Source organism: Dromaius novaehollandiae, chromosome 4 (assembly GCF_036370855.1).
Source record: "Dromaius novaehollandiae isolate bDroNov1 chromosome 4, bDroNov1.hap1, whole genome shotgun sequence".
NCBI classification, from domain to species: domain Eukaryota; kingdom Metazoa; phylum Chordata; class Aves; order Casuariiformes; family Dromaiidae; genus Dromaius; species Dromaius novaehollandiae.
Genome location: NC_088101.1, coordinates 55,207,289 through 55,219,796, shown reverse-complemented (window position 1 = coordinate 55,219,796; position 12,508 = coordinate 55,207,289). Strand labels below are relative to the sequence as shown.

General features: G+C 38.6%; 1 protein-coding gene across 7 annotated transcripts in view; it reads right to left on the bottom strand.

Moving 5' to 3' along the window:
- Positions 1-12,508, bottom strand: part of MTUS1 (microtubule associated scaffold protein 1) — a 124,515-nt gene that overhangs the window by 23,269 nt on the left and 88,738 nt on the right. For all 7 annotated transcript variants that reach the window (XM_064511091.1, XM_064511087.1, XM_064511088.1 and 4 more), the window contains one exon: positions 8,788-9,005. In XM_064511091.1, the coding sequence (XP_064367161.1) occupies positions 8,788-9,005 (218 nt within the window). The remainder of the gene's footprint in view (positions 1-8,787; positions 9,006-12,508) is intronic.

Genomic DNA, 12,508 nt, shown 5'->3' with positions numbered 1-12,508 from the left:
ACTTCTACACATTAAGAGGTTTAGAGCAAGTATTGTAAAATTACACTGCTACAGTGGAAACCGCAAAGTATTAGGCTCTCCACGTTAAAATGGAACAGACCTAACTGGCTTCTAGCTCCTGAAATATCTCAGGAAAGCGGGCTGTGTCATGGGACTCTGCATGCACTGGAATGCTCTGCTCTTCCGCGTGGGCTGGGAAGCGGCCCCTGCGAACAGGGGGCAGAGAGAGGTTCCTGTGACGCTGTGGCCAAGCACTCCACGGCACGCACAAACACAGGAAGCCTCGAGTCACAGGCGCGGATAGCAATTGCACCCGTCACGGGCAGACCTGCAAGGTGGAAACAGCTCTCATCTGGAAGGCTGGAGATCAGCCTTCTAGTTTTATCGCTAATATACTTCATAAACAAATAATTTCAAGAATCAAGACCTATGGGTGAAGAACATGAAGAGTCAAATATAAAACCATTACAGTTTTTGTAAAGCATTATTAGACCACACTGCAATTTCTTCATCAGAATGCTTAAAATAGAAATTTGTTAGTGCAGCAAAGAAAGCAAGCACTTCAGTTGTTTTACTGTCATACACAGGGTCAAATTAATTTTATTCTGGGAAGGGAAAGCCTGATTTTGAAAACCATTTGCTGTCAAACCACCATCATTTACTCTCAAAAAGTCAGACTCAGAGAAACACTGAGTATTTTTAAGGAAATAATAAATGAGGGATATTTGTAAGCACTTCTATAACATACGTGCTCAGACCCTACAAGTGATGGACTCAGTTTGTAGGAAAGAACAGATTATCAGTTAACTATTTTTAATATTGGTGGAGCCTCAGTCGTCAACAATTGCCAATACGGGATGTTTCTTTCTCATTCAAGCAGACATTCCTTTTACAGATAGCGCCTAAGAAACTAGAGCCAATTTTATCCCTGCTCTGCACTGCTGATGAAAAGATGAATATGATCATTGTCCATAACATAGAAACTGAGTCACATATTTCTATAAACTCCAGTCACTCATGTGTCATCAGCTACACCTTGGAGGTATTTATGAATGGGTAACAGAAGAGCCACTCATACCTGCTTTGCAATATTACATTTGCTTTGATTAATTTGGTTCTTATATTAAAGTATTTCCACTAGTTCTTATTTCTTCTCTAATGACAAAGCCCAATCCTCCAAATTAAATTTAACAATTTGGTCAGAAATCAGCAATTTTAGAAATGTTATTCTTTCTAAACTCACCCCCTTCTCCTTTTAAAACCCTTGAAATATCATTTCTTTCACATCACTCGGAGGCAAAAGCAAGCTAATGAAATTAGCCAAGGAAGTGGCGCATGCGCGTACCCACACGCACACAAAGCTTTATTCCCCCATGTATATTTTTGAGCAGAGGAGCAGACGATTATTGCAATAAGGCGAGAATGCCATTAACCATCTTGAATCGATAAATCCACAGTGAAATGACTGTTCCAAATTACTCCTGACGTTGTTAGTGCAAGTGTTGCCTTTTTATGAGATGAAATAAGTAATCAATTTTCACCTGTCCTTGACTTACTACTTCGAACAGAATTCAATTAAGTCTCAGACTACAACAGTTATGCCATTAGCCAAAAGAGACTCACTCCAATTTCTCACGTTTTACTTCTCTCATTTGACAGGCACATTCATGGAAGATCAGATGTTTATTGGTTAGCCTGTGAAACACGAAAACAGAGAACCAGCCAAACAGGATTCCTATAAGTCACCTGATATTCAGCACAGATCTCACCCTTTGGGATCTTTAGGCTTTTACAATCTTTATATGGGATCATATGGAATCTTCACTTTCCCGTTCTGAAAAAGTAATGTCCACCTTCAGGCAATAATTTTACAGAGTTAGCTACAGATAGAGTAATATGGGCTATTTAACCTCAGTTTTCCATAAGATTCCATCTTCTATTCTATAGATTTTCTAAACTCTAATAGTAGTTTTCACTTGTCACACAGAATTACTCTCTTCCTCCTTGTACATATTTTGATCTCACAGGCAAGTAAGTTTACCCTACATGAGCAATTACTTATGTACTTTTTCATTGTTTTCTGATGATTTTTTTTTCTTTTTTAATCTCGATTCATCTCATCAGAGCATGAAACAGCATAAAGTCTCAGACAAGTTACCATGCAGCTTTGGCAAATTACAGTTATAACTTAGCTCTCATGTCTATAAAATTATAATTATCTCTATGAAGTTCTTCGAAATGTTAGGATATGAGATCCTACATTTGAGCAAAACATTACAGTATTCATTTTAAGTCATTCTGTTTTAAAGGATGGAATACAAAGCAGAAGAGGGAAACAAGAAACAAAGATTTTTTAACTAGTCCCTTGCTTTTATTTTGAATTTCTAATAGTTAAATATAGCTTGCTATTATCATTAATTTTTCATCATCTTGTTGGGGGGGGGGGGGGGGAAAACAGGAGAAAGAGTAGTCATGGACATCAACTTTGTCATGCAAAGCAATACTGGTTGCCCAAAACGCCAAACTGTTTCAGAACTGAAGATGTCTTTTCTCCACATACCTTTTATTGCAAGTCCTGTCCTGAAGCCCCTTCTCATTTTCTCTATCTGGAACGTGTTCTGAAGACCCAAGTGTACCCAATAAATTCCTTAAGTGAGGTGTCCTCAAAAAAGCTAGGCAGTTATTTCACTAGCGCTTCATTCCACAGTAATCAATATCTTAAAGTCTTTTTCTGGATGTTACAGCTCACAAAACTTCAATCCACTAGCAAAAATAAAGTATTGTGGTCAATAAGCAGCCATGCGTGACAAAACTTGAGAACAACTTGCAGCTTCCTTGCTTTCAAACAGCCACCTGTAAGATGCAAGTTTCCAGAGCCTACGTTCCCTTCAAAGGGGAAGCTAGTGTGTTATTCTTCTCAGACATTCTCCTTTACTCAACAGAAACACTTAATACATATATTTTATATATACATATATAAAAATATATATTTTATATATATAAATATAATATATATATTTATTTATATATTATTAATATATGTGTATGTGTGTGTATATATATATATATAAAAAATTCCTCAAATTCAAGATGTTCTCTTTTGACTTCAGTTTTGCTTTTGGGGGGGGGGGGGGTGAGGAATCTGAAGAAGCATACAGAAGTGATCTAAACTAAACATCCTTATTCTGTCTTGTAAAGACATGTCCATATTAGCCAGATTTAAACAGCTAGAGAAATACTTTTCTAATGAATATTCTAACGATAACCACCTGAGTTGGATGTTAGATTCTGAAAGATCAAAATTGCCAATTTAACCCAGAGATAGCTGCTCTTAACAATGGGCTTGCCAATATATTTTGAATTTGATATGCAAAATATATGACCACTTCAAAACTCTTCCTTTCATTAAGAGGTTTCAATTCTGTGATGCAGTATGTGCTCCTATTCCTTAAGCTGGATACATTTTCCTCACTTGATAAATATGAGACATTTTCTACTGAATTTACATGCAGGACAGGGCAAGTTATTCTGACACACGTGCCCATGTATTCCAAAATTTAAAAAAGAAAAATCCTTACTATTCTAGAAAGTTCCCAAGAAAGCTATTGTCTTGACTTACAGTCATCCACATGTCAGGAAATGCCGGTTACAGTGGCTCGTACATTAATGGCTCATTTCCATTTCCGCCTACAAATACTGAAGCCTGTTTCAGCCACACAATTTCTGGTTCATTCCTTACGTTGCTTCCTGTGCCACATGCAGAATCAACGGTATCCACATCTTATTACCAAGGCTCCAAACCCTCTCAAATCACATCCACTCTATGCAGAAAGCTTTTTCAGGATGTCATCACAGTCATTCCCAAATAACATTTGGGCTGTAAATTCCAGTCTTTTTGTAATAACTATACCAAGAGATGGACAACAGTGAAATTCAGCTTCCATTCTTCTCTGTAGCACTGTGCTGGGAGATTTCACAGAATGCCACACACACTTTTACAGCTCCTTTCTACAGCAGAATCTTTTGAGGGCTCTTGAAAATCCTTAATTAGATTTTGTTTATTAAACAAGAAAAACAGAACCAAGTATTAATAATAATTAAACATTTTAATGCCCCAAATATTTTTAAATGGCCTGACTGCTTCTGACCATGGCAATTAAAATTCATGCATTACTTAAAATACGAGGATGAAAAGGTAATATTTGCCAATGCACACTTGCAACAGTCACAAAGCAGTTCAAGTAACTATAGCAATACATCTGTTTTTTGCTTGAAAGCTCTCAAACAGCTTCAGAAGTTACCAAAGCCGGATTTAAACCGAGCTAAAATCATGCCGATAGAACGACAATAAAATCCCTCTGCCTCCAAGCATTTAGTAGTTCCAATACCGTAACGAATTAGAAGTTTGAATTCCCCAGCTGCAACGTTCAGGCAGCGTTAGAAGGGAACAGCACAGAGGAATTCAGAAGGGGCTGAGCAACTTGCAAATGCAAAAAGGTACAGGCTAGCACAGTAATTGCAATGGCCTCGATGCCCCCAGTTGCTGATCTACTTTTGCAGGATATTATGGAAACTATCTGAATTTGGGATTTTCCTTAGAATAGGAATATCTAGTTCCTACCCATAGATGCAGCTTGATAGCAACTGAAGTTCACATTGCTGTGGACCTGCCAGCCACACAGCCCCCTACCTCACGTCAGCATTGGTGTTTTTTCACTCCCCTTCCTTTTCCAAATTAGCCAGTTCACAGAGGTATACCTGCAAAATTTGGGGTATGGACAGACCTATAAACCAGATGCATAATCACATTTTTCTTCCTGATTAGGACGCTGACCTGGTCTCCAGAAGGCCAGGCAAGTGCCAGCCAGTGCTGGTACAAGGAAGCAGAAATGAAGGCATGGGAGAAGGAAGAGGGCAGGGTTGCACGAGTGACAGCTCAAACCACAGTGAGCCACAGCCTGACTTACAGCAGACCTATTAAACCATATGTTTAAAGTATCTATTGTATCTATTAAATACATCTATTAAATCCTTAGCAGGCAAGAAAGTACATTCAAAATTATTAAGCAAAAGTGAAGATGGGCCCAAACATAGGGCTCTGGTTTTCAGAGCTTAATGTAGTTAAAGGCTAAGGGAAGACAGCCTCATATGGCCAGTTTCACCATTTCCTCTGTACTGCCACTCTTCTCCTTTCTTGTTTGAAGTTAAAAAACCAGGAAAGTAATTACGAAGTCACAGGAATTATCAGGGGATTAGATGGAGTATAATAGTCTAGAAAAAGACTAGCTTGTTTTTGTGATTAGACTGCAGTTTGACACATTCCTTTACCGCTGTTAGCATACATGCAATTATTTCAGCAATGGAAAATCATGGCACAGTTTGACATTCTTGTCAGACGTGCTGTTCATTTCCATGAAGTGCTGTGGTTGCCAGGAGAGTTTCTAGCTAGTATTAGCTTACTGCAGCAGTATCACTCTGTAGTAAGGTTTACCTTTGCTCCTGTTATTATAAAATCCCATTTTTACCTTTTATAATCATAGATCAGCCCACCCTCAAGAGGTTAAAATTCAGAATAGTCTTGGTAAAAGTAGCCAGGGATAGCAATCATCTGGACAAACCTTAACAGCTCAAGTGTTAAGGTATTATCAAAGCCAGCTGTTAATACTGACAGCTCCCAGATAATGCTTTTAACAAACACACTTGAGCTCATGCAGACTTCTGTGGCAGATTCCTATCCAGCTGGGAACAGCACAGTGGCATTGCAAGATCTTACTAAGCCCCTGCACAGCAGCCTCACTACTTTATTCCAGAAGGGCTCGGTGGACTTCTGACAGAACTCATTGCCAACAAATTCTGATTTTTTTAGCAGCTATCCCATTTCAAGCGAGCTGATAAGAAATTACTTTAAACTTGTGTGCAGAAACACACCAGGACCTCTTGAAGACAAAAGGAAACAAAACTCCAACAGCTGACTTGCCAGTCACATCCGCCCTGTCCATTCCTCACCCCGCAGGGAAAGTGCGAGAGGCCGGGGCCGGGGCCAGGCTTGCCAAGGAGCTCCAGCTGCACCATACAGCCTTGGAGCAAGCCAACCGCTCAGCCAGGCTCTCTGACCAGGCAGCCCGTCCTCAACCCCATGGTCAGAGCCAGCGCAAGGGTGAGGAGACAGGAGAACAGTTCACCTTGCTAATCTGGCAAAGAAATTCTCTCTCTCTGGCCAGGTTTGTTTTCTGCTGGCTGCAAGCTGAATCAGCCTTCTGCCGGGACAGATGAGCACCAGAGGAGTCCAGAGCAGGGCCTTCTCCTGGTGACAGCAAGCTGTTAAAACAGCTCCAGCTGTGTCATGTTACTTCACACTTGCTCTAGTAGCAGGAACGCAAGCACAACCTTGCTGGTCATGTAATCAGCTAAGCATGAGCCTAAGCTTTTTTTCTTTTCTTTTCTCTTATTCCTTTTGGACAAACAGAGAAAAGAGCAGTAGCTCAGGCTGAAGCTACTTTCAGCTGGTTGCGCAGTAGAGAAGTCTGAGGGGCTCAGAGCTCATGAGCTACGCCTAACTCCAACTGATAGCCCGAGCGTACAGAAAGTTTGAACTACACTGAAGGGGTCTCCAAGAGCTACTTCGGAAAGCTCAACGTAGAGCCACCTAGGACAAAGTTAGCTATACCAGAATCCACACTTCCACCAAGGGGTGAGGGGAAAGGCAAGAAAAAACATCTATTCACAGTGTTCCCAAACACCAAAATCTGCGAGGATGCTCCCCCAGCTAACCGAAAGGTTCTGAGTAGCCCACATACCAACCACAGCACAGTCCTCCTCACGCCTACAATAAACACAAGAGTAAGATAATGAGCCTTCATCTGCAGCACTGTCTTATCCCAGAAAGGGAGAGAACAGCCCCAAAGCCAACAACTGGTACAAGAAAACATATGTAATTAGTTTTAGCCCAGTTGCAAGTGCTCAGACTAAACTCTCAAAGATTACTTATTTTACATAACTGGATAGGAATGACATTTCTTTTTCTTGCTACCTCCAAAACAATGAAAAGAAAGCAGCAGCAAAGTTAGTATTTTCCTCCATGCAGTTCTCTTCTTCCTTCCCACTTTTTTTTTTTTTTTTTTTTTAAAATAACCATTCCCATTATTGGCACGGAAATCATTTTTAGATCATAAGCAAGCTGTAAAACAGCCTGGGAGAAGCAAATATGTATGACAAGCTTCCTCTCATTAATGTTACATAAATAAAGTGTGCCTGAATTTTAAAAAGTAGCAATATAAAAATATTTGAGGGAAGAACCTAGACCAAGACATTTAATTATAAAAGTTACCAAAATCAAGGTGCTTATTATACAGTAATTAGAAGACTGTGTGGAAATTCAGCAGTGAGAATTTCACATATGAATTTCACAATTTCATATTGCATGACAGGCATCCAAAAAATTCTGTATCGCATTTCTTTAAGATCTTTAATTAGTTCCTTAGTAGAGGTGTTCCAACCAACAGTTTAAGAAAATAAATCTAAGCTAGAAGACAAAACTGAGCAAGAGCAGCTAGTTGCTCTTGCTGAGTTGAACTAGACTTGAACTCAACAGTAAAGTAGTATTTTTAGAAGAAATGAGAGAGAGTAGATACTATCTACAAGAAAAGAGAATATTATGCTTCTGGCAGCATACTAATACAACTTAGTGCTTTTTTGTATATCAGACTATGAAATCATTTTACGTTGGAATACCAAAAAAAAAAAAAAAAAAGATTGGTATCAACTTTGGAACATTAGATGTAAATGCAAAAATAAAAAAGTAAAACCACTCTACTGAAGTACATATCAGCTACTACAGCAGAAATCCATAATGATATCACTTCTTTCATTAAGTTCAGATTTTTCTTGCCCTCAAAGCTTTCAAAGTAGACCAAAACCTTCTAGTATACATAACTACTTGATAAGGTTAATAGTATGTCAAAAATAGACAAATAAACACTAAAACACAGTTTAATTCCACTCTAAAATCCAGATACAAATCTAAAATTTAATGACAAGTTGATAATTTTAAGATAGCACCAATAATGCAAGATTTGTCACCCTTTCAATAAACACAACCATTACCACCCTGCACTTTGCTCTTAACAGCTCAAATGGTATCTACCCTTTACATAAATCCAAGTAACACAATGTCAGATAACAAAGCAAAGTCATATAGATTATCTGTTGAGACTAGTCTTTTCTACAAGAGCAAAACTTGAAGTATATACTTGGAGAGGTGCTCAGCCCTTCAGGACTCTTTGCCTACAAGCTTTTAAAGATTCCTTTTCAGGAAAGGACATGAAGCTGCAAAGAGACATTAAGACTCAGTGTCAGTTTTTCCTATCCAGCTAATGCCCAGAGCAAGTTTTCTGCTACCTCCAAAGAAAAAAAGATGGTACTTCTTTTTCTGCAACTTCTATTTATTTTATTAAATAAAGGTAACCAAATTTCTACCTGACTGTTTTGCAATCTTTTTGAAAGTATTTCTACATTACAAATACGTATATTAAGGTGTATTAAAAAAGAGCACTAACATAAGGGCATTCTGTTATAACTGCATCATTAATTGGATGTCTGTAGTTAATACAGAAAGTTGCAATTTAATAGATGTTTAAAAACAGGAATCATAGGAGGAGGAAGATATAAGACTGTAGAAATTGGAGTGGAAATACAGATGTTATATATCAGCCTATTAATATATTCAGAAGCCCTTGCTGAGAAGAGCTCAACAAATCAAAGCCAAAATGGATTAACTGAGAGTTTTACCAAAGACTGTAGGTGCTGGATCACAACCGTTAATGCTTCAAACTTCTGGTTACCGCTTGACAGCAATTTCTTCAGCTGCAGGATGATTCCACTTTGGTTCTCACACTTTGTTTTATATTGTGTCAACTCGGCTGTTTTTGTCCCTTGGGAATGCGCATCTGTGGAGGTCTGTGTCTGTATGCATGAGTTCTTAGGACTCCGCTGCTTACCCTTGTCAACTGGAAAAGAGGGGGGGGAAAACACAATTATTTTGCATTTTATGTTGAAGTTGCACAAGATCTTAAAGACATACAAAAGAAAATAGTTATAAACTCTTCCTGAAATACTGAGAGACTAACTACTGGCTTGCACCATAACTTCAGAAATGAAGTGCAAATCATTATATGCATCTTGCATGTATTCCTTTGTTTACTTTTCAGCATATATTTTGGCATACCCTACACACTGTGCTTTGAATCGATATTTCCATAAAATGCAAGTTTTTTGTCATTCTACCTAATGACTGATGACTAAGTCTAATGACTTATTTCTATCCAAAGAGTCATTGATTTTCGTTCGCAACACGGATTTCATATTTTCTGCACTCTACTGTATTACTGAATAAGAAAGCGTTCTCCCTACATTTACTCAATCTTTTTTTCTTTTCAAATTTCCATTGCAAGAGTTCTACTCTCTTCAGCTCAGGTTTGAGTTCTACTAACCATAGATCTTGCAACATTTTTCAGTGTCAGCAGTTTTTGTCACAAAGATGATACTTTAGAAAACTCTCTAAAATATATTTCCAGCTTGCCCTGCATAGTCCAGTAATTACATAGTTTATGTAACATTCTGAGTTATGTTGCAACCTCAATCACTTCACAGTATTCAATCATGTCATGTCAGAAGAAACCACATTACATAATCCAGCATTTGATTCGTAAACACCACAGAGATATCAGGTTTCTCCGCTGCCTTAAGTTTGGAAACTGCTCTGCAGATAGGGCTAGTCCTCCTCTTTTGATCACAGAAGGAACAAACACTTTTGCAATAAAAAGCTGATGCAATACATAAATATCCCTAGGCAGCTTAATAAAAACATCTGAGCAGATTATTCTGTACGGTTTCATCTTAACAAGATTTTTTCAAGATAAAGTGAAGAAAACAGAGGCAGGATTTGGAGAGGAAAAAAATAGGAAGACATGGAAAAAATGGGGGACAAATGAATGAACTAGCACTTGTTTATAAATCCTTTTGAAAGCCCCAAACACCTGGCATGAAGGTTGTCAAATGACTCTGGTATATTCCCAGCAGTTTAAGGTCTAGTCACACAACTGAAGATAGTATTAATAATAATGAATGCTTTGATTCTCAGCTAACGTTAATCTGATACATCAGCCATTGAATTCATATCAGTCTTGCATAGCTTTGAGTTGTTTTCAAAGCATTTGAAGTTTCCTGTTTAAAAAGCTGATGTCATCTACACCTCTCATACTGAGCCAGGTATGAAGGGCATTCTGAAGCCTACTGATTTTCCAAACAAGTCCTCTCTAGGCAAGATTTTCTGTCCTCCCTCCCAGTTAGAGGAACACCAGCATACTGCTTTATAATGTTTGGATGCTCCTGCATTCTTGGAGATTTAACTACATATATGTGCAGGAGATGCTCAGTGGTAAAGGGTATATTTTCAGTTAGAAACATACTGTCTTGCCACATAGTAGTAAAGCTGCTCAAGGTAAATTAACATGGTAACCCAAGATAGAAAAATCAAAGTTCATATCTACAGAGGAAAGAGAGCAAGTGGCTGCCAGTCCTAGTTACCTTGTTTTTACCACTATTTTAATTAATCTGATGACTTCCCTACTTGCAATGCAGGCATTCTGAGGTCCTCCCAGTTAGACCTCTTTAAATGAGCAATACGGTTCATGTTTCAGAGCTATCATGCTACATTCCCAGCAAACCTATGAGGAATACTGTGTTTATTACCCTGGCCTCCTCCTGAAAGTTCTTCAAATCGTAAGACACACTAATCAAGCCAAGAGGAATAAAAAGACTAGAGAGTGCATTCCCTGCCCTACTGGCTCATATATTCCTACTCTCTCATATATTTTTCCTCCCTCTGTGAATGCTCCACTTTAAGTAGAGAATTAGAGCACTATTCTTGATTTAAAGGTGCTAGCTAAATTCAGTGATATAGATGCTAATGTCACCATTTCATTAGCTGTATGAAATGACTTTGACATCCATTTGTTATGACCCTGACAGATAATGAAAAACTGCATTAGACCTGTACAAAGTGTTACAGCCAATTTTTGTTCTGAGAAATATTACATTAGACACTTATCTAATGAAACTGTATTTCACTTAAATACACTGATACCACAGCCAACCAAAAAAATAAGACGCCAGATAACCAGTGTTTCCAAAGTTCAGCCAGGCTTTTTGTTGTTGTTAATCACGGTGTCCAGACTACCAAATCTTTTCCTAGAAGTTAATTCAAACATTCATCCAAGCCAACCCTGGATTCCATACTAAAAAAAGCTCAACAAAAGATATGCACAAAAGGAATTCAGTAACATTTCTTTGGGCAGTTTTATCACAGATACACGCGATACACAACCACTTCAAACGTTAAAAAGCATCTCTCTGCTAGCATGAAAAACCCTCCGTAGCATGCACTGCCTCTACAGATTAACACCAGTAACACTCCTATGCTTATTTATGACCTAGGTACCTCTGGGCGGCAACAACAGATGATGTTTCCAGATTTGTACAGGAGGCATGCTATGATGTCAAAACAAAAACCATGCTTCCATTAAAGCAAAGGAATTAATAGCCTAACTACCAACGTAACACTTTGATGATGGACTCTAAAGACAGTATCAATTACTAACTCAAGCCCATGCTTTGCCAACCCCCCCCCTTTAAAAAAAAAAAGAAAAAAAAGAAAAAAAACTTGCCACCTTTATACAGTCAGTCTCGTAAGGCACAACAATTTCCCCCCTTCAGTTATGTTCTGAACACTTCCCCGACAGGCTAGAAAACACCATTCTCAATCCATTTGTAATGCTCAATTTCTGAAGACTGGTGGTCACAGATTCTCAAGTACTCCAGTGCAGTAACCAAACAGAATCCCTATATAAAGGGTTTATCCTTCTTTGCATCAACAGAAAAAATTAGTAGTAACTTTGTGATGACTGAGCCATTGTGATCCCAGAATCACTGACAGAAGATTCATGTTTCACTGGCAAAAAGAATAGCCCATGTCCTTGGAAAAGGGCAAGACCTCCTTCCTGTCTCTGAGATCACTATTGATGGCAGCTGCCATAGCTCAGAATCTGGTTCTTTGGGGATTATACCATTCCCCTTACAGAAAAGCTTAGGATGTCATTTCCCATACGTAGTTTCTCTAGTTAACAGGCATTCAGAAAAAAGCAATACAGAACTGTTCTTATATAGGGTGCATTCCACAGTTACTTTCAAGCACTTAGATATTACACAGTACTTCACGTTGGTACTTCACTGGCCAGCTGCCTCTGAGCTTGCCTGGTACTGTTGGTTTCCTGGGCCTCCCTGCCTTGTGCACCATTGCTGGATTACCAGGGGAAGAGTCCATCACCCACTTTGAGATTTGCAGAACCAAACCAAAGTCTTTATTTGCTTACCATGTAATAGCAAGGTCTGCACAGCAGTAATTTCTAGCAAATGTAGGCATTTTCTTTAGCAAGACATTCAATTTCTAATA